Source organism: Oryctolagus cuniculus, chromosome 3 (genome assembly GCF_051225735.1).
Source record: "Oryctolagus cuniculus isolate XC-2025 breed Fujian yellow rabbit chromosome 3, ASM5122573v1, whole genome shotgun sequence".
NCBI classification, from domain to species: domain Eukaryota; kingdom Metazoa; phylum Chordata; class Mammalia; order Lagomorpha; family Leporidae; genus Oryctolagus; species Oryctolagus cuniculus.
The window spans coordinates 54,604,178-54,625,819 of record NC_142869.1 but is presented as its reverse complement, the minus strand read 5'-3'; the positions used below and the strand labels follow the sequence as shown (position 1 = coordinate 54,625,819).

Sequence of the window (21,642 nt, the reverse complement as noted above, 5' to 3'; positions counted from 1 at the left end):
ATAACTTCCCTCCTACCTGCAACCCTCGCCTTTCCCTCTCCCTCCCCACTTCCATTCACATCAAGATTCATTTTCGATTCTCTTTATATACAGAAGATCAGTTTAGCATATATTAAGTAAAGATTTCAACAGTTTGCACCCACATAGAAACACAAAGTGAAAAATACTGTTTGAGTACTAGTTATAGCATTAAATCACAATGTACAGCACATTAAGGACAGAGATCCTACATGAGGAGTAAGTGCACAGTGACTCCTGTTGTTGACTTAACAAATTGACACTCTTGTTTATGGCATCAGTAATCACACTAGGCTCTTGTCATGAGTTGCCAAAGCTATGGAAGCCTTTTGAGTTCACTGACTCTGATCGTATTTAGACAAGGTCGTAGTCAAAGTGGAAGTTCTCTCCTCCCTTCAGAGTAAGGTACCTCCTTCTTTGATGACCTGTTCTTTCCACTGGGATCTCACTCACGGAGATCTTTCATTTAGATCATTTTTTTTTTTTTTTTTGCCAGAGTGTCTTGGCTTTCCATGCCTGAAATACTCTCATGGGCTTTTAAGCCAGATCCACGTGCCTTAAGGGCTGATTCTGAGGCCAGAGTGCTGTTTAGGATAAATTTGGTTTCTTGTTAATTTACATATAGTTTGGAATAAAGAATTGTTTACAAAGGAAGTATTTTCTTATAATTACTGTCTAATACTATTCCAAATGAAAATTTACAGCAGGAAAAAGCAATATTTTGAAATTGCTATATTTGACATAATTCAGTAATTTGTTAGTTAAATCTGTTACTTCCACCTGAGCTGAGACCAATAAGAAGTGTCTAGTGTAGTAGCAACATTCTTAAACTGGAACCGAAAACAGTTTACACAGTGTGAATATTCATTGCTTCTTCCTGGTAATTCAAAGAACAGGAACATGGTATGTTTGTACCTCCACCCATACATTTGTATTCATAAAGTAAAAAATGCTGTTAAAGTTGAAGTGGAGAGACTGACTGTAGAGGGAATGGTTATAGATAATGACTTCTTTTCAAGTTCTGACTCAAAGTTGTGTGTGTTTGCAAAGTTATATTGTATTTTAAAGACTTTATTTCTTTGAATAGCTGAGTAACAGAGATAGAAACAGAGACAGACAGACAGATATCTTTCATGCACTGGATATCTGTGGTTCCCCATATGGGTAGCAGAACCCAAGTACTTGGGCCATCTTCCATTGTCTTCTCAATCAGCTTAACAGGAAGTTGGAAGTACACTCTGATAAAAAAAAAGGCTGAATTGGAAGGGGTGTAGGGGGGGAATAAAACTGATTTGCTACTATACTGGCCCTAAATTAATATTTTAGGGTGAAAAGTATCGAGCCAAATTGACAAAGTGGTGTTTTTTTTTTTTGTGCGTGTGTGTGTGTGTGTGTGTGTATGTTTACAAAGGTATGTTTTGTGATTAAGAGTGTTGGATAGAAAACTACCAACAACAGATGCTGGCGAGGATGTGGGGAAAAAGGGACACTAACCCACTGTTGGTGGGAATGCAAACTGGTCAAGCCACTATGGAAGTCAGTCTGGAGATTCCTCAGAAACCTGAAGATAACCCTACCATTCAACCCAGCCATCCCACTCCTTGGAATTTACCCAAAGGAAATTTAATTGGCAAGCAAAAAAGCTGTCTGCACCTTAATGTTGATTGCAGCTCAATTCACAATAGCTAAGACCTGGAACCAACCAATTTGCCCATCAACAGTAGACTGGATAAAGAAATTATGGGACATGTACTCTATAGAATACTATACAGCAGTCAAAAACGATGAAACCCGGTCATTTGCAACAAGATGGAGGAATTTGGAAAACATCATGCTGAGTGAATTAAGCCAGTCCCAAAGGGACAAATATCATATGTTCTCCCTGATTGGCGACAACTAACTGAGCACCAAAGGGGAAACTTGTTGAAGTGAAATGGACACTATGAGAAACAGTGACTTGATCAGCTCTTGTCCTGACTGTTGATGTACAATGTAATACTTTATCCATTTTAGTACTTTTTTTTGTTCTAGTACCATTGGTTGAACTCTGTAATTAACACACAGTTATTCTTAGGTGTTTAAATTTTAACTGAAAAGTGATCCCTGTTAGGAATTTGGAAAACATTATGCTGAGTGAAATAAGCCAATCCCAAAGGGACAAATACCACATGTTCTCCCTGATAGGTGACAACTAACTGAGCACCATAAAGGAAACCGGTTAAAGTGAAATGAACACTACGAGAAACGGTGACTTGATCAGCCCTCACCCTGACTGTTGATGAACAACTTAATACATTATCCCTTTTAGTATTTTTTGTTTGTTTGTTCTACTTAATACTTTTGGTTGAATACTGTAATCAATACACAGTTATTCTCAAGTGTTGAAACTTAACTGAAAAGTGATCACTGTTAAATATAAGAGTGGGAATAAGAGAGGGAAGAGATGTGCAATTCGGGACATGCTCAAGATGACTTATCTCAAACGGTAGAGTTAGAAACATACCAGGGGATTCCAATTCAATCCCATCGAGGTGGCATGTACCAGTGTCATCTCACTAGTCCCAGTGATCAATTTGTATTCACAATTGATCGTAATGGTAGGACTAAGAGCCAAAGGGATCACATAAACAAAACTAGTGTCTGCAAATACTAGCTGATAGAATAAAAAAGGGAGAAAACAATCCAACATGGGAAGTGCGATACACAGCAGACCCATAGAATGGCAGATGTCCTAAATAGCACTCTGGCCTCAGAATCAGCCCTTAAGGCATGCGGATCTGGCTGAAAAGCCCATGAGAGTATTTCAGGCATGGAAAGCCAAGACACTCTGGCAAAAAAAAAAAAAAAAAAAAAAAAAAAGATCTAAATGAAAGATCTCCGTGAGTGAGATCCCAGTGGAAAGAACAGGTCATCAAAGAAGGAGGTACCTTACTCTGAAGGGAGGAGAGAACTTCCACTTTGACTATGACCTTGTCTAAATATGATCAGAGTCGGTGAACTCAGGGGGCTTCCATAGCCTTTGCAACTCATGACAAGAACCTAGTGTGATTACTGATGCCATAAACAAGAGTGTCAATTTGTTAAGTCAACAACAGGAGTCACTGTGCACTTACTCCTCATGTAGGATCTCTGTCCATAATGTGCTGTACATTGTGATTTAATGCTATAACTAGTACTCAAACAGTATATTTCACTTTGTGTTTCTTTGTGGGAGCAAACTGTTGAAATCTTTACTTAATATATGCTAAACTGATCTTCTGTATATAAAGAGAATCGAAAATGAATCTTGATGTGAATGGAAGTGGGGAGGGAGAGGGAAAGGGGAGGGTTGCAGGTGGGAGGGAAGTTATTGGGGGGGGGGGAAGCCATTGTAATCCATAAGCTGTACTTTGGAAATTTATATTCATTAAATAAAAGTTTAAAAAAATAGTGCTGGATAAACACTATAAATTTTCTTATGCTTTTAAGAATTCAATTTTATTCCACTTACCTTCTCTGTACATAGGTTTTTCTTCTATTTCTTCTAGATTTTCATTTTTTAGTAATAGGTGCACTGATAAAATTAAATGATTATGTTTTATTTTAAGAAAGATAAATAATTATTTTTATTCAATGAAATGTCTCTAATGACTTCATAATACATTTAAATGCAGTTAAGCAGAATTAATCATATCTAAAATATAGGAATGTTAATGGTTTTTAATTTCTAAGAAATGTAAACAAATAATATATTTATAATGCTTTTTGAAATAGAAAATGCTTGCAAAACAGATACATAAACTACAAGAAAGTCAGATACTTGGATGTTCTGGTATTACACACTTCCAAAATTGGTTGTTACAAGAAGGCCCCCAATGTGTTAAGGACCGGGAGCGTTCAATAAGACACAGGTAAGAGTTAAATTATTGCATATTATATATATTTTTTGTGTGGACTCAAACTGTAAAAAACACAGGAAAGAATTGAAGGCAGGACTCTTTTTACAGTAGTAGATATTTAATTCCCCTATAGCCCTCATTGTGGAGAGGAAGGAAGGGATAGCAAGAAGTACAAAAATTGGGAACCTTGGCACCAAGTCTGTGAGGGAGAATTTCTACCAGAGATGACAGCATTGCTGAAAGGTGAGCCAAACATATTTTTTAAAGATTTATTTATATATTTGTTTATTTGAAAGGTAGTTAGAGAGAGAGAAAGATCTTCCATCTGCTGATTTACTTCCCAGATTGCCGCAACAGCTAGGGCTGGGCCAGGACAAAGCTAGTAGTCAGGAACTTCCTCTGGATATCCTATGAGGGTACAGGAGCCCAAGGAATTGGACTGTCTTCTACTGCTTTCCCAGGTGCATTAGTAGGGAGCTCGATCAGAAGTGGAGTAGCTGAGACTTAAACTGGTGCCCATATATGATGCCAACATTGGAGGCAGCTGCTTAACCTGCTGCACCACACAACACAAGCCCCTAAAATCTTTAGTAGGAGAGGGAAGGGGAGTGTTTTAGCACATGTCTTGAGCAGTATCAACTTTTTATGATTCGTTTTTGAAGATGGACAACGTTAAGTTTGAAGAAGCCAGCACAGTCAAGAAACAAAAGAAGTTTATTATGGCTTTATCTCATGCCACAGTAAACACATATTATCTCTAAAAATATATGTAAACTCATTGCGATACTACCACTCAATGTTTACCATTCCATTGTCAAGCCCACATTTTTAGGAAATAATGGGATATTGCAGTTCTCTTTCCTTCCACAGTAGTAAGAGATTTGACTGCATTGTCTGCCTTATGTTCCATGGTTTCATTTTAAAATAGTGCCAGGAACCTGGACAATAGATGAGAGATGTTTTAAGGACTTGGAATATACAAGGGGTTTAGTACTTCATTTTTGTCGTAGAATAATCAAATTTACTGTTTCTTTTGTCATATTTGAAGCCACTGCTTCGGTTATCTTAGACTTCTCTACAAATGCATATTCCTAAGCCTACAAGATTATTAATGCTTACTATGCAAAATGACTTCATTCAGTTTATCCCACATCTTACCACTATGTTGGCATGCTAACAGATAGTTGACATAACAGGAAGACTTTACAATGAGTAAAACAATGTGGCTCAGATTCCTCAAAGTCCTTGAGCATTACTGCAAAATTTCTGTAGAAAAATTTCTGATAGAAAAACTGCAATATTTCTGTTGTTCAAGAAATAAAAATTAAGCAAGGTGATAGTTTGAGAATATTTCAGCAGCTGATGCCATCACAAAGGAAACACCCATTTAATTTTCAATAATATTTGCATTCTTACTCAGATACTTGGATATGATAAGTAGGGAATTAGAACAACGTGAGCGCACAGCAGAAGAGCAACGCCTGCTTCGGATGGATAGAGAAGAAAGACAACAGCGGGAACATACAAGAAGAAAATTAAGTCTTCGAAGAAAAATCGAAGAGGTGCGAGATGATTATTGATGAGAGGAAATTTGTGTACAGTTTTCCACTTCTACATAATTTTAACTTTGTCATACTTTTTGAAGTCATAATATACTTACATAAGTTGTTGCGTAGAATAATGAGACAGATACCACAAACTATATATGAGCCAATTTTTGCCCTTAAAGAGTAGTTTGAGAAATATACTAAACGTTATTTAGCTCCTTTGTAAGGAAAATGAAGTTTTATTTGGCTTAGCAAAAAATAATTCCTAATAGAAGTTCAGTAACAAAAGATCATTCTACAGCCAGCATATGGCTTTCATTATGTTTGACCTGATTTCTGTTAGGCTTTTGTCTAATTTGTCTGTTAGTCACAAAATACAAAGGTATTAAAGGGAATAATGATTATAGTAATGTTGTCCTGTCTAGGAATGGAAGATTAAAGAGATGCTGCTTCTGACACGAATTGAAGAAGATGTTAAAAGGGAGCAGAGGATAGAAGAACAACGACGAAAAACCAGAGAAGAGAGTGACAGGAAGGTAGAGTGAGCTTTTTCTGATAACTTGGCAATTTGAAGGGGTAGCTTTTGCTAGTTTGGTTTTTCAAAGTAAGAGCACTTGTGCGATGACTATGGACTATTTATTCTAAGTGATATTCATTATACAAACCTGAAATTATGAACATTTTGACTATTTTTTCCTAAAATACCTTAATAACACCTATGTTATTGCATATAATTACTTTGGCTTTATCATCACACCATAAACTGTTATTTCTATAAAAATTAAATAGCTAATTAAGTTTTCCTTAGAACCAGAAATTCTTGGCGAAAGTTCTTAATTTCCCAACAAATTGATTTTTATAAACTTTTTATTAACATTAATTGTACATATTTGTGGATTACAATGTGGTGTTTCAATACAAGTATACAAGGTATACTGATCAAAACAGAATAATCAACAGTTTTTATTTTTTGACATTACTTTATTATTGGAAGCCTGGAGGTTCTTCGTCTATTTGTTCGTACATTACATATTTTTTTTGACAGGCAGAGTTAGACAGTGAGAGAGAGAGACAGAGAGAAAGGTCTTCCTTTTCCGTTGGTTCACCCCCGAAATGGCTGCTACGGCCGGTGCACTGCGCCAATCTGAAGCCAGGAGCCAGGTGCCTCCTCCTGGACATATTTTTTGAACTACAATCTCCCCATTAGGCTGTGTTACATTAAACACTTATTCCTTCAATCTCATTCTGATATGTTACCCATTACCCAAAATTCCTCTATCCTGCATCACATACAAACCTCCCAGCCTCTAGTAATCACCATGCACATGTTAAGTTTTTTGTTGTTATTTTTTAGCTCCTACATGTCAGGGAGAACATTTGTTGTATGTCTTTGTGTGTCTGGCTTCTTTCGCTTAATAGGACATCCTCCAATTTCATTCATTTTGCTACAGATGATAAGATTTCATCATTTTTTGTATATATAATATTCCTTATGTATATATACCACATTTCTTTATCCATTCATTAGGTGGCAGACAACTTGGTTGATTTTAAATCTTGACAGTTATTAATAATGCTGTTAAATATGGTGGAACAAGTATCTTTTTGATGCTATGATTTCATATATTTTGGATATATACCCACTAGTGGGATTGCAGGTACCTATTACAGTTCTATTTCTAGTTTTTCAAGATGTCTCCATATTATTTATGATAGTGGCTGCACTAATTTACATTCCCAGCAACAGTGTGTATGAATTCCCCTTTCTCCATTTCCTTGCCCTGTTTGTTGCTTGCTGTGTTGTTGATGATAGCCGTAAAAACAGGCATAGGGTGGTATCTCTGTTTTTGTTTTGCATTTACTTGATGTCTAGTGATATAGAGAATTTTTTCATATATTTGTTTCCCATTTATTTATTCTTGAGAAGAATTGGAGTTAGTTCTTCTTTAAATGTCTGGTAGAATTCAGCAGTAAATCTGTCTGGTCCTGGGCTTTTCTTTGTTGGGAGGGCCTTTTTTACTGATTCAATTTCTGTCTTGGTTATAGGTCTGTTTAGGTTTTCTATGTCTCATTGGTTCAATTTAGGTAGGTTGTATGTGTCCAGGAATCTATCCATTTCTGTTAGGTTTCCCTGTTTGCTGGCATACAACTCTTTGTAGTAATTCCTGATGACTCTTTTTATTTCTGTGGTGTCTGTTGTTACATTTCCTTTTCCATCTCTAATTTTATTGATTTAGGTCTTCTCTCACCTTTTTTTTGGTTTTGGCCATGGGTTTGTCATCAATTGCCTTGAGTGTGTTGAGGAATGTTCCTTCTATTATCTCTTTGCTTAGTTTTCATCATGAAAGGCTGTTGTATTTTATCAAATGTTTTCTCTGCATCTATTGAGATAATCATATGATTTTTTCTTCTAAGGTTTGTTACTGTGGTATATCACATTGATTGATTTGTAAATGTTGAACCATCCTGCATACCAGGAATAAATCCTACTTGGTCTGGGTGGATGATCTTCCTGATGTGTTGTTGGATTCTATTAGATAGAATTTTGTTGAGGATTTTGCACCTATGTTAATCAGGGAAATGGGTCTATAATTCTCTTTCTCTGTTAAATCTTTTTCAGGTATAGCAAGGTGATGCTGGCTTCATAGAAAAAATTGTGAGGATTCCCCTTTTTTTAATGGTTTTTAATATCTTGAGAATAATTGGAGTTAGTTCTTCTTTAATGTTTGGTAGAATTTAGCAGTGAATTAATCTGGTCCTGGGGATTTATTTTTATTCTTTTGAAAAACTTTCTATTCAGATAATAATTTGCTCATTTCTTGCCATGATTGTTTTTGAACTATTGAGTTTTTTTACTTCCTGATGTATTCTGTATATTAATCCATTGTCCAATAAGTCACTTGAAAATCTTTTCTCCTGCTCTGTTGGATGTCTCTTCACTTTATTGCTTCTTTTGTTGTGTAAAAGTTTCTGAGTGTGATATAATCCCATTTGACTACTTCTGCTTTTGTAACCTGTGCATTTTATATTTTATCCAAGAAGTCATAGCCTACAAAAATGTCTTGAAGTTTTTCCTGTGTTTTGTTCTAGAAATTTTATATTTTCAAGTATTACATTTAGGATTTTTATCCATCTTTGTTGATATTTTTATATGGTAAGAGGACAGGATCTAAATTCATTCTAACTATATATGCCCAATTTTCTCAACCCTATTGATTTGAAAGAGCTACACTTTCTCAAATCTGTGTCCTTGACACTTTTGTCAGAAAATAGCTAGTTGTATGTATGTGGATTGATTTCCAGGGCTTTCTGTTTCTTTTATTTAGATTTATATGTCAGTTTTTATGCTAGCTCCATGCTGTTTAATTACTATAGCTTTGTTGTATACTTTGAAGTTCAATTTGTTTTTGTTCAGGCTTACTTTGTCTATTTTGTCTTTTGTGAAATCCATGTGAATTTCAGAATTGTTCTAATTTTGTAAAATATCATTGGCATTTTGATAGGGATTACATTATATCTATAATTGCTTTAGGTAGTATGCACATTTTAATTATATTAATTCTTCCAACCAATAGATGAGGAATATCTTTCCAATTTTTGTGTTTCTTTGATAGTTTTTTCATTCGTGTTTTATAGTGTTTATTATAGAAATCTTTCACTTCTTTCATTCAATTTATTCCTAAATATTTCAAATTTTGTAATTACTATGAAAGGAATTTCTTTCTTGATTTCCCTCTCAGTAAGATCATTTCTGTATAGAAATACTATTTTTAAATATTGATTTTTGTATTCTGCAACTTTACTGAATTTGTTTATCAATCTTATATCTCTTTTATAGTGTTTAGGTTTTTAAATATGCAAACCCATGATATCTGAAAGCATAGATATTTTGACTTTACAATTTTGATACCCTTTATTTCTTTATCTTCCTAATTTTTCTTGCTAATATCTCCCAGTACTGTATTTAATAAAAGCAAAGGTAGTGAATATCCTCTTTTGTTCCAGATATCAATAGAACATGGTATTGATAATAACTGTTGGTTTGTCATAGATATGTTTTATAATTTTAAGGTTTATCCTGTCTATATGCACTTTGTAGACAATTTTTTATCATGAAAGGATGTTGAATCTTATCAAATGATTTTTCTGCATCTATTGATATGATCATATGGTTTTATTCTTCATTCTGCTGATGTGATTTATGATGTTCATTGATGTTCATTGAGCCACCCTTGGATAAAATACTACTTGTTCATTATGTATCATCTTTTTGATGTAGCATTGGATTCAGCTTGGTAATATGTTGAGATGTTTTTGCATCTGTGTTCATCAAAGAACTGGTCTGTAGTGTCTTTATTGTTGTGGTGTCTCTGGTTTTGATATGAGAGTAATGCTTTCCTCATGAAAAGAGTTTGGCAGAATTCTACACTTCTTAATAATTTGGCATAGTGTGAGAAGTAGGGGAATTAGTTCTCTTTTAAATGTGTTTAGTAGAATTCAGTTGTAATGTCATTAGGTCCTGGACTTTACTTTGATTTGATACTTTTAATTACTGCTTCAATTATTACTTTGACAGGTCTGTTTAGATTTAATCTTGGTAGATTATATGTATCCAGGAATTTATCCATTATTTCAAGATTCTCCAATTTATGAAATATGTATTTGTTTATAATAGGATCCTAATGATCCTTTGTATTTCTGTGGTGTAAATTGTAATGCTTCCTTTCCACCTCTAATTTTGTTTATTTGCATTTTTTCTCTTTGCTTCTTTGTTAGTATGGCTAAAGGTTTGGCTGTTTTGTTTTTAATAAACCTTTTTTTATTTTGTTGCTCTTTTTATTTTTTTAGTTTAGTTTGAATTTTATTTATTTATGCTCTAATTCTTACTATTTCTCACTTTCTGTTAATATGGAGTTGGGTTCTTTCTTTTCTAAGTACTTGACATGCATAATTAAATTTTTTCCTGAGATTTTTCTATTTTTTTCATGTAGACAATGATTACTATAAATTCCCCTCTTAATAGTGCTTTTGCTTTATCATATAGGTTTTGATATGTTGTATTTTCATTTTCACTTGTTTTGATAAATTTATGACTTTTGAAAATTTCTTCAATGATCTATTTAGTAGCCTTTTTTTCTATTTCAATTTCCACATATTATAAATTTTCTATTCTTTTTGTTGCTGATTTCAAATGTTCTTTATTGTTTGAGAAGATATATTGTATTTTTTCCAAATTTACTGAGATTTGATTTTGTCATAATATATGGTCAAAAAATATTGTATGTGCTGATGAGAAGAATGTGTATTCTATAATAATTGGGTGAAATGTTCTATAAATGTTAGGTTCACTTTCTCTGTAATATAGTTCAAATTGATGTATCTTTGTTGATTTCTCTCTGGATAATGTATCCATTGATGACAGTCAGGTGCTGAAATTCCCCATTATAAATTGGAGTCTCTCCTTTTAAGTCTAATATTTGCTTTATATATTGGGGTGGTTTTGTGTTGGTTGCATATATATGTATGTTTGTTATATCTTCTTGCTGAATTCTGTTATCAATATGTAATAGCCCTCTTTTTCTCCTTTTACAGTTTTTGAATTAAAATTTATTTTATCTATTAAAAGCATAGCTATTTCAATTTGTTTGTGGTTTCCAGTTGCATTGTATATTTTGTTCTAACTGCTCATTTTCAGTATATATGTTTCTCTACCTTTGAAGTGAGTTTTTTGTATGCAGTATATTGTTGAATCATGTTTTCCTTTAACCAGTGGATCAACTCATGTTTTTGACTGATTAATTTATATCTAATCAAGGTTAAAACTGGCAGATAATAATTAATTCCTGTCAACTTATTGCTTGCTTACTGATTGTCAAGTATTCACTGCCTCTCTTAATATATATGTTTGTGTTTTGGGGCTCTTTATCATGATATGGTTAGATTCTCTTTCCCTTTGTGTATTTTCTCTGTTAATGAGTTTTTTGTTTGTTTGTTTGTTTTTTGCTATGTGTTTTAATAATGGTTTTTACCACTTTTTTACTTCTAATGTAGAATTCTCTTTAGGATTTCTTGTGAAGCTGCTATGGTAAATGCTGAACTCTCTGTTTTTGTTCTCTGAGAAATATAATATTCTTGGCTAGCGTTTTTTTTAACTCACTGTTAGGAATCTCTCTCATCCTTAGGTTTTGAAAATTTGACTACAGTATGCCTTGGGAAGGTCTTCCTTGATTGAATCTAGTTGAGGTCCTTTAAAGCTCCTGCATATGGATGTCCATATCTCTTGTAAGACTTGGGAAGTTTTCATCTATTATTTCATTAAGTCTGTTCACAGTTCCTTTTTCCTCTCTTCTCCTTCAGGTATCCTTATATTGTGAATATATGTTCGCTTGATCGTATCCTGTATTTTTTATAGGCATTCTTCAATTATAGTGTCATTAGTTTCAAAACTTTTTATTGCTTCTTTCTAAGATTTATTTGTTTGAAAGTCAGAGTTACAAAAAAGGTGAGACAGAAGCAGAGATGTCTTCCATCTGCAGGTTCACTCCCAGGTGGTCTCAATGATCAGGGCTGGACCAGGCTCAAGCCAGGATCCAAGAGCTTCATCTGGGTCTCTCATGTGGGTGCAGGGGCTCAAGGATTTGTGCCACCTTCCATTGATGTTCCAGGCACATTATCAGGGAGCTGGATAAGAAGTGGAACAGCCAGGACTCAAACTGGCAGTCATATGGGATACTAGCACTACAAGTAGCAGCTCTACCTACTATGCCACAGCACTGGCCCTCAAAAATTTTCTTAAGATCAGAAATTCTTTCTCCCATTTGGTCTATCCTGTTGTTTGAGCTTTCAATTGTACTTTTTTTTTTTTCCCTTTGGCATACAGAGTTAGACAGTGAGAGAGAGAGAGAGAGAGAAAGGTCTTCCTTCCGTTGGTTCACCCCACAAATGGCTGCTATGGCTGGCGTGCTGCGCCGATCAGAAGCCAGGAGCCAGGTGCTTCCTCCTAATATCCCATGTGGGTGCAAGGCCCAAGCACTTGGGCCATCCTCCACTGCCTTCCTGGGCCACAGCAGAGAGCTGGACTGGAAGAGGAGCAACCGGGACAGAATCCGGCGCCCCGACCGGGTCTAGAACCTGGAGTGCTGGCGCCGCAGGTGGAGGATTAGCCTAGTAAGCCACGGCACCGGCCTTCAATTGTACTTTATATTTTATCAATGGCATTTTCAACTCCAAAATGTGTGCTTCATTCTTTTTAACAATTTATTTCTTTGATGTATTCTCACTCATGTCAAGCAAAGTGTTCCTAATTTCTTTTACTGTCAATATTCTCTTACATCTCATTGATTTCCCTTCAGATGACTATTTTCTTTTTATTATCTTTCAGGCATTTCATAGATTTTTTTTTTAAATCGGGATCTGTTTTAGGGCAACTATCATGTCTTTCAGGAGGTGCCGTGCTTCCTTGCTTCTTCCTGTTTCCCGCATCCCTACACTGATGTCTTCATATCTGATTTAACAGTTTCTTTTTTATGTACTAGCTTTTGTTGGAAAAAAAGACATTTTGTTTATATGGAATGTGGGAATTCAGTTGTGTAGTTGCTTTGGTGTTGGTTGTAAGTGATCCCAGAAGTATAACTTATAAGTAATTTCTTCAACTGTAATAAATGTCAGCAATATCTGTAGGTACCATAGTTTTCTTGTCTGAACTAGTTAGTATAGAAGGTACTTATAAAAGTACTTCTAATTTTTAAACTATGGTAATTTGTATTTTTATTTGAAATTATTACCTGATTCTAGTAAATAGTAAATTCAAGATAAAAAATACATCTTTTATCTTTCATTGTTAAAAGTTAAAATCAATTATTTATTCCAGTAGTTTTCTTTCCAGTGCCAATTGACATTCTGTATAGATGATAATATAGTCTGTGAATAAACATAGCTTTGTTTCTCCCAAAGGGAAATTTTTAAAGTTTATTTTTGGGGGCCAGCATTGTGACATAGCAGGCACAGGATCCAAGATGGTTGAGCAGGGTATAACCACACTAACCTAAGCTGCTCTGGGATATGAAAAGAAAGGAGTCTGACTGGTGGAAATTTTCAGCAAGGAAGTGAAAAAAAAAAAAAAAAAAAGAGGAGACAAGACAGAGACCTGGCTGCAGCCAACCATGCAGCACAGCCATTTGCCGGCTGCTAGCCTTCATCTTAACACACTAAGATGGGAAGAAATCACCACGTACCTTGCTGCACATAACGTGAGAGGGAATTCCACAGTTACCCACTGACTTTTACTTTAGCTTAAAGAGCTCACTGGGTTCTGAGCAACTGCTGGGCTCAGAGCAGGGAAGCCAACTTGCTTCTTTCCCCTTCTCCAAACCCGCAGAGTGCCATACTGAACAGCATGCCTCTGTTATCCTTCCAGAATCATAGTCAGTGTCAGGGCAATGTCTGGCCTAAAGACAGATCTCCTGCATCCTGCAAATGGAAGTTTTTGGGCATTAGCTCTGGAGCTATGCTCAAGCGCTCTACATGAACAAGGGGGATTCACCTTAACTTCTGAGGCCTAATACCAGAAGCATCCTATAAAAATAAAATCTGCTCCTACCCTGGGAGATCTGGGTCTGAGATATTGACCACACTATACCCTGCAAAACTGAGACTGTAATGGTTCATTCTGTATTTCTTGGTGCCACTGGAATACATCCAGTGGAATAGAGAAGTATCTATCTGTACTTCACTTCTCTGTACTCAGTCTCCAGAGTAATATCTCATGTAAACCAGGTAGTCATCCTGTAGGACTGGGACAGGGTCCAGATCACATTCCCTAGTTTAGAGCTGTTGATGTTATAAGCCACAGCACCAGTCAAGCTCTTCTATCAGTACCTGAGGAAGGATCCATCAGTATCACACTGTCCCAGAGCTATTGGTGCCACAAGCCCTGGCATCACTCTGGATTGCCAGTAGGACAAGGGGCAGCCACTTCTGTCCCGCTCATCACCAAGAACAAGTCCTGGGCTATCACATTTGCCAGGGAGTCTGACACTGAACTCTCTGTGAACCAAAGCTACACACCCAAGGAAACCCTTATTCATCTCAAAACCACACTTCTATCCCAAGGAACTGCAGCAGTCTAGTGCACTGTATTACTTATAGACAAAGCTGACATTGATTAAGATAAAACAGATCACTCAGAGACTGCACTCCTGAGCTCACCTGGAGCCAAAGTCAAAGCAGTAACTCTTTTTTCCAGCTAAATCATAATTCTTTACAATAAAACCTACCCCAAATCAAGAAGGGATTAATATGCTAGATGGTCAGACTTCAATGTAGAGACACAGGAGACATGAAGAAGCAACATAGCATGATGCCTCCAAATGAACACAATATTCCTCCAGAATTAGATCCTGACCTGAAGGAAATCTATGAAGTGACAGATACAGATTTCAAAATAATGATTATAAGGAAAGTCTATGAGATGTAATAGAATACAAATAGACAGAATAAAGAAATAGGGAAGCCAATGAATAACATGAATAAAAATATTACTAAGGAGATAGAACTCATTAAGTAGAACCAAATAGAAATTTTGGAGTTGAAATCTTCAATCAGTGAAATAAAAATAAGATTGAAAGCTTTAATAGCAGAATACATCAAGTGGACAAAACAATTTCTGACCTCAAGGACAAGAATTTTGAAATAGCTCAATCACACAAAAATAAAAACAAAAGAATTAAAAAGAATGAAGAAATTCTACACAAATGTGGAATATCATGTTCCTGAAGGAGAAGGCGTTGAGAACATGCTAAATGAAATAATAGTTGAAAATTTCCCAGGTCTTGAAAACATGGACATCCAGATAAAAGAAGCTCAAAGAATACCAAGCAGACTCAACCTAAAAAGGTCTTCTGCAAGGCATATGTCATCATCAAATTGTCAAAAGTTAAAGACAAGGAAGGAACCCTGAAAACAGTGAGAGAAAAGTGTCAAGTTAAACATACAGGAAAAACAATTAGATTGACATCAGACTTCTCAACAGAAATCCTATAGACCAGAAGAGAGTGGGATGATATGTTCGAAGTCTTAAAAACTTTCAACCAAGAATATTATATCAAGTGCAGCTATTCTTTAAAAGAGAAGGAGAAATAAATTATTTTCCAGATAAGTAAAAACAGAGAATTCACTGCCACAGACTAACCTTATAAGAAGTTTTTAAGGGTGTCCTGAATTAGCAGTAAACATCATGAAAATACATGACAGCACCAAATTCACTAACAGAGCAGGTAAAATCATCATCCAATCTATAAAATAACAGGTCTTATCTGTCAATACTAAACCTGAGTGTATATGGATTAAATTCACCAACCAAAAGACTTAGGTTGGCTGAATACATTAAAAATCAGGACCTTTCTATATGCTACAAAAAAAAAAAAAATCACTCACAAAGATACACACAGGTATAGTTAACAGTAAAGCTAGTCTTCAAACAGTACTTTATACTTTGTGTGTCTGTGTGAGTGCAAACTGTTGAAATGGTTATTTAGTATAGAGTTGATATTCTATATATAGAGATGATTAAAAATGAATCTTAATGAAAAATGGGAAGAGAGAGGGAGTAGGAGGTGGGAGGGTGGGTATGGGGGGAAGAACCACTATAATCTAAAAGTTGTACTTATGAAATATATATTCATTAAATATAAGCCTTCTATTATAAAAAAAGAAAATGAAGGGCTGGAAAAAGGTATATCAAGTAAATGGAAACCAAAGCAAGCAGATATAGGTATTCTGATACCAGATAAAACAGACTTTAAAAACTGTAAAAAGAGGTAAAGAAGGACATAATATTTTGATAAAGATTCAATTCAGCAAGCAGATGTAACAATCATAAATATGTATTCACCCAACAGAAGACCACCCAGATGTATACAGAGAGTAATATAAGAGTTAAAGGGAGAGATAGGCTCTAATACAATAATAGTGGGTGAGTTCAGCTTCCCACTTTTTTTAATGGAAAGATCATCCAGAATAAAAAAAATAAAAATATCAAGTTGAAATAAACTATTGAGGAAATGGACCTAACAGACATTTACAGAACATCTCTCCCAACAGCTACAAAATACACATTCCTAATAGCACATGGAAAATGTTGTAGGATAGACCACATATTAGGTGGCAAATCAAGTCTCAGGAAATTTGAAGATTGAAATCATGTCGTGTATTTTCTCAGGCCATGAAGGAATAAAACTAGAAATCAACAACAAGAAGAACAATAGAACACTCATAAATTGTTGGAAATTAAACATGCTACTGAATGATCACTGGGTCACTGATATAGTTTAAAAGGAAATAAAATATTTTCTTGAGATAAATAAGTGAAATCAGAACATACCAAAATCTATGGAATACAGCAAAGACAGTATTAAGAGAAAATTTTATAGCATTAAGTACTTACATTAAAAAGAAAAATATCTCAAATTAAAGATGCAATGATGCATCTTGAAGACTTATAAAAACAAGAAAAAACCAAATCTATATATAGGAGGAGGTGAGAAATTATAAAGACCAGAGCATAAATAAATGAAGTTGAATCTAGAAATATCAACAAAACAAAAAGTTGGTTTTTGAGAAGATAAACAAAATAAATAAACCTCTAGCCAGACTAACAAAGAAGAAAAGATGAAAAACTCAAATAAATATTAGAGATGAAAAAGAAGACATTACAAATGACACCACTGAAATACAAAGGATCGTAAAAAAACTACTATAAAGAACTATATGTTAATAAATTAAAAAAACATAAAAAAATTCTTGCATTCATATAACCTACCAAGGTTAAATCAAGAAGATATACACAATCTAAACAGATCCATAATAAGCAGTGAGATGGAAGCAGTAACAAAAATCTTTTCTTGACAAAAAGTATGGGATCTGATGGTTTTCCTATTGAATTCTACAAAAAATTCAAAGAGAAAGTAACTCTAATACTCTTCATGCCATTACAACTTTTTGGACAGGATGGAATTCTGCCAAACTCTTTTTATGGGGACAGCATTACTTTTATACCAAAACCAAAGGCATGACATGAAAAGAAAACTACAGGCCTGTATTGTTAATGTACATAGATGCAAAGATTCTCAATAAAATACTGTCATGTAAATCCAAAACACATAAAAAGATCACAAGTCATGATCAAGTGGAATTTATCCCAGAAATGCAAGAGTTGTTTGACAGTTGAAAATCAATAAATGTCATAAATCACATCAATGGAATGAAGAACAAAATCATATGGTCATCTCAATAGATGTAGAGAAAGCATTTGTTAAGATTCAACACCTCTTCATGATAAAACATTCCACAAATTAGGCATGAAAGGGCTTTCCTCAAAATTATAAAGGCTGTATATCACAAACTAACAGCCAATATCATACTTAATGGGGAAAAACTGAAAACATTTCCCCTCAGATCTGTAACAAGACAAAGATGTCCATTTTCACCACTCTTATTCAATATAGTACTAGAAGTTTTAGCAAGAGCAATTAGGAGGAGAAAGAAATAAATGGCATCCAGATTTGGAAATGGGAAGTCAAATTTTCCGTGTTTATAGGTGGCATGATGCTGTACTTGGAAAGACCTAAGCAATCCACCAAAAAGCTGTTAGAATTGATAAATCAATTCAGTAAGTTGAAGGTTACAACATATTTTAAAAAAGTAGCTTTTTTGTATACTAATATTTAGGAATAAATTTAACCAAAGAAGTGAAAGATCTCTACAAAGAAAATTATCAGACGGTGATGAAAGGAATCATCAAAGACACAGAAAATATGGAACAATATTCCTTGCTCATGGATTGTAAGACTAAATATCATTAAAATGTCTATACAATCTAAAGTAATTTGCAGATTCAGTGCAATGCCTATAAAAACACCAAAGGCATTCTTTGCTAAGTTAGAATAAAACAAACCTAAAATTCATATGGGATCAAGAAAGACATCAAATAACCAAAGCAATCTTAAGCAAGAAAAACCAAGCTGGAGGCATCACAGTGCCTGATTTCAAAGCATACTCGAAAGCTATAGTAATTAAAATAGCTTGGTAATGACACAAAGACTGATCAATGGAACAGAACAGAAAGCCCAGAAACTAATCCATGTTCATACATGCAACTGATTTTTGACAAAAGTGTTCAGACTGTATAGTGGAGTAAAGTTAGTTTCTTCAACAAATGGTGCTATCAAAACAGATGTATATATATATGGAAGATTGAAATTAAATCCATACCTGTCACCATATACAAAAATCAACTCAAGATGGATTAAAGACCTAAATTTAAGGCCTGAGACTATGAAGTTGCTGAAAGAAAATGTAGGGGAAACACTCCAAGACATTGGTATAGGGGATGACTTCTTGGATATGACCTCCAAACCACAGGCAACAAAAACAGAACTAGACAAATGAAACTAAACAAATTCAGAAGCCTTTGACAGCAAAGGAGATGGTCAATGGAATGAAGAGACATCCAACAGAATGGGAAAAACTATTTGCAAAACACCTATCTGTTAAAGGATTAATATTATGAATGTATCATCAACTTAAGAAACTCAAGAATGAAAGGAAAATCCAATTGAGAAATGAGCAAAGGATTTCAATAGGTAGTTCTCAAAAAAAGAAATACAAATGGCTAACAAAGATATGAAAAAATGATGAACATCACTAGCCTTCTGGGACATGCAAATGAAAACCACAGAGATATATCACTTCACCCCGGTCAGAATGGCTAAAATCCAAAACACAGAGAGTTAAGCACAAAGAGGAACACTTATACTCTGTTGGTTGGAATGTAATGCAGCCACTGTGGAAAACAGCGTGGAGAATTTTTTTTTAAGATTTTATTGGAAAGGCAAAGTTAGAAAGAGTGGAGAGAGAGAGAGAGAGAGAGAGAGAGAGAGAGGGCTTTTATCCACTGTTCCATTCCCCAAATGGCCAGAAGGAACAGGGCTGGGCCAGGCTGAAGCCAGGAGCCTGAAGCTTCTTTCAGGTTTTCCATGTGGGTGTAGGGGCCTGAGGACTTGGGCCATCCCCTGCTGCTTTCCCAGGTACATTAGCAGGGAACTGATCAGAAGTGGAGTAGCTAGAACTCAAACCGGTGCTCATATGCAATGCCAATACTGCAGGCTGCTGCTTAACCTGCTAAGGCACAACATCTGACTCTGGAGATTTCTTTAAAAACTAGAAATAGTCTTTGTATATTATTATGTCTTGAACACAGTGTCTTTCCATATTATTATGTCTTGAACACAATGTATCAAAGAGACACCTAAACCACCATGTTTATAACAGCACTGTTCACAATGGCCAACCAAAATTTGGATCCAACCAAGATGTCCATCATCAAATGAATGGATAAAGAAAATGTGGTATGTATACCCAATGGAATAGTATTCAGCTATAAGAAAAAGACTGAATTTCTACTACTTGTAGCAAAATGGATGCAACTGGACGACATCATTTTGAGTGAAATAAGCCAGACCCAGAAAGACAAACACCACATGTGTATGTTGTCCCTTATATATCAAAGCTAAAATTTAACAAAAAAAAAAAAAGAGAGAGAAAAAAAAGGAAATAATCTGTGTTTCAGAAAAGCTGCAAATTTAGTTCTATAAAACTTTGTTTTATAACTTTGTCAAACCAATGGTTAACAATGTTATATTACTATAGTTTTAATGATCTGTGATTAATTCACAATTTATATTTGGTTGAAATGGTCATTTTTACATTGAATTATCATTTGTAGCCATTGTATTTCCACTAAACTAGGGTCTTTTTGCATTTTACTTCCTAAATTTCTTATTATGTGAACTATTACTACACCTTTTTACTGTAGTTTTAATATATGTTAACTCAAAACCTAAAATAAAAGAAAGGGAGAAGGAGAGAGGGTGAGAGGAAAGTGGAAGAAGGAGGGAGGAAGGAATGGAATATTATTATGCTCTTATAAACTATATTGAGGCCGATGCCACGGCTCACTAGGCTAATCCTCTACCTGCGGTGCCAGCACCCGGGGTTCTAGACCCGGTTGAGATGCCGGTCCTGTCCCAGTTGCTCCTCTTCCAGCCAGCTCTCTGCTGTGGCCTGACAGTGCAGTGGAGGATGGCCCAGGTCCTTGGGTATGCACCCACATGGGAGACCAGGAAGAAGCACCTGGCTCCTGGCTTCAGATCGGCGCAGTGCGCCGGCCGCAATACACCCTCCATAGCGACCACTTGGGTGGTGAAACAATGGAAAAAGGAAGACCTTTCTCTTTGTCTCTCTCTCTCTCACTGTCTAACTCTGCCTGTCAAAAAAAAGAAGAAGAAGAAGAAAAAAAACTATATTGTATCTGTTAAAAAACTAAAAATTGAAAAATAAAAATAATATTGCCACTATAACTTTCTTTTGATTAATACTAGTATGGTAGCTTTTGTTTGTTTGTTTGTTTTACTTTGAAGAGTCTATTGGGGCTTTATTTTTAGTTTCTTTTTTTGTAGTTAATTATCATATAAATGGATTTTGCATTTTTATCTAATCTGCCAAATTGTGACTTTAACTGAAGTGTGTAGAACATTTATATTTAATGTGATTATTAATCTGGTTAGATTTCTATCTGTCATGTCATTTTTTTCTATTGGTCTTTGTTTTCTTCTTCATTTTCTGCTTTTTTTAATTTTGAATTTTTGCTTTTATTCATTACATTAATGTCAGATTTATCTTTTTGTTTTATAATTTAGTGATTGCTTTAGAGATTTATAGTATAAATTTTTACTTATTTGGATAGATCTTAAAGTGCTACTATACTGCACCACATGTAGAATAAGAATCTTACCATACTCTAATTTATTTTTTCCCTTTCTAGCCTTTATCCTCTTTGTGTTATAAATTTTACTTGTACATATTATCCTATGATACATTAGCATGATTATCTGAATAGTCATTTCTCTTTTACCATGATTTAAATAATAAGTCTTATATTTTGCCATGTACTTAGCACTTTTAGTGCTTTTCTTTCCTTTTTGTATACCTAAATTTCCTTCTGGTATCATTATTTTTCTACTGTCAGAGGCGCTTTATTTAACATTTCTTTTTGTGCAACTACTTTTTATGTCTGAAAAAATCTGTCACACATCTGTTTTTGAAAATTTGCTTGGGGCCGGCACTGCGGCTCACCAGGCCTC

The 21,642-nt window shown here is 34.8% G+C and overlaps 1 protein-coding gene across 1 annotated transcript in view; it reads left to right on the top strand.

Annotated features, from left to right (window-relative positions):
* FSIP2 (fibrous sheath interacting protein 2) overlaps positions 1-21,642 on the top strand; it is a 123,740-nt gene that overhangs the window by 7,272 nt on the left and 94,826 nt on the right. Inside the window, 3 exon segments of the mRNA XM_089329034.1 lie at positions 3,772-3,908; positions 5,317-5,458; positions 5,869-5,979. Of these exon segments, the coding sequence (XP_089185160.1) occupies positions 3,772-3,908; positions 5,317-5,458; positions 5,869-5,979 (390 nt within the window).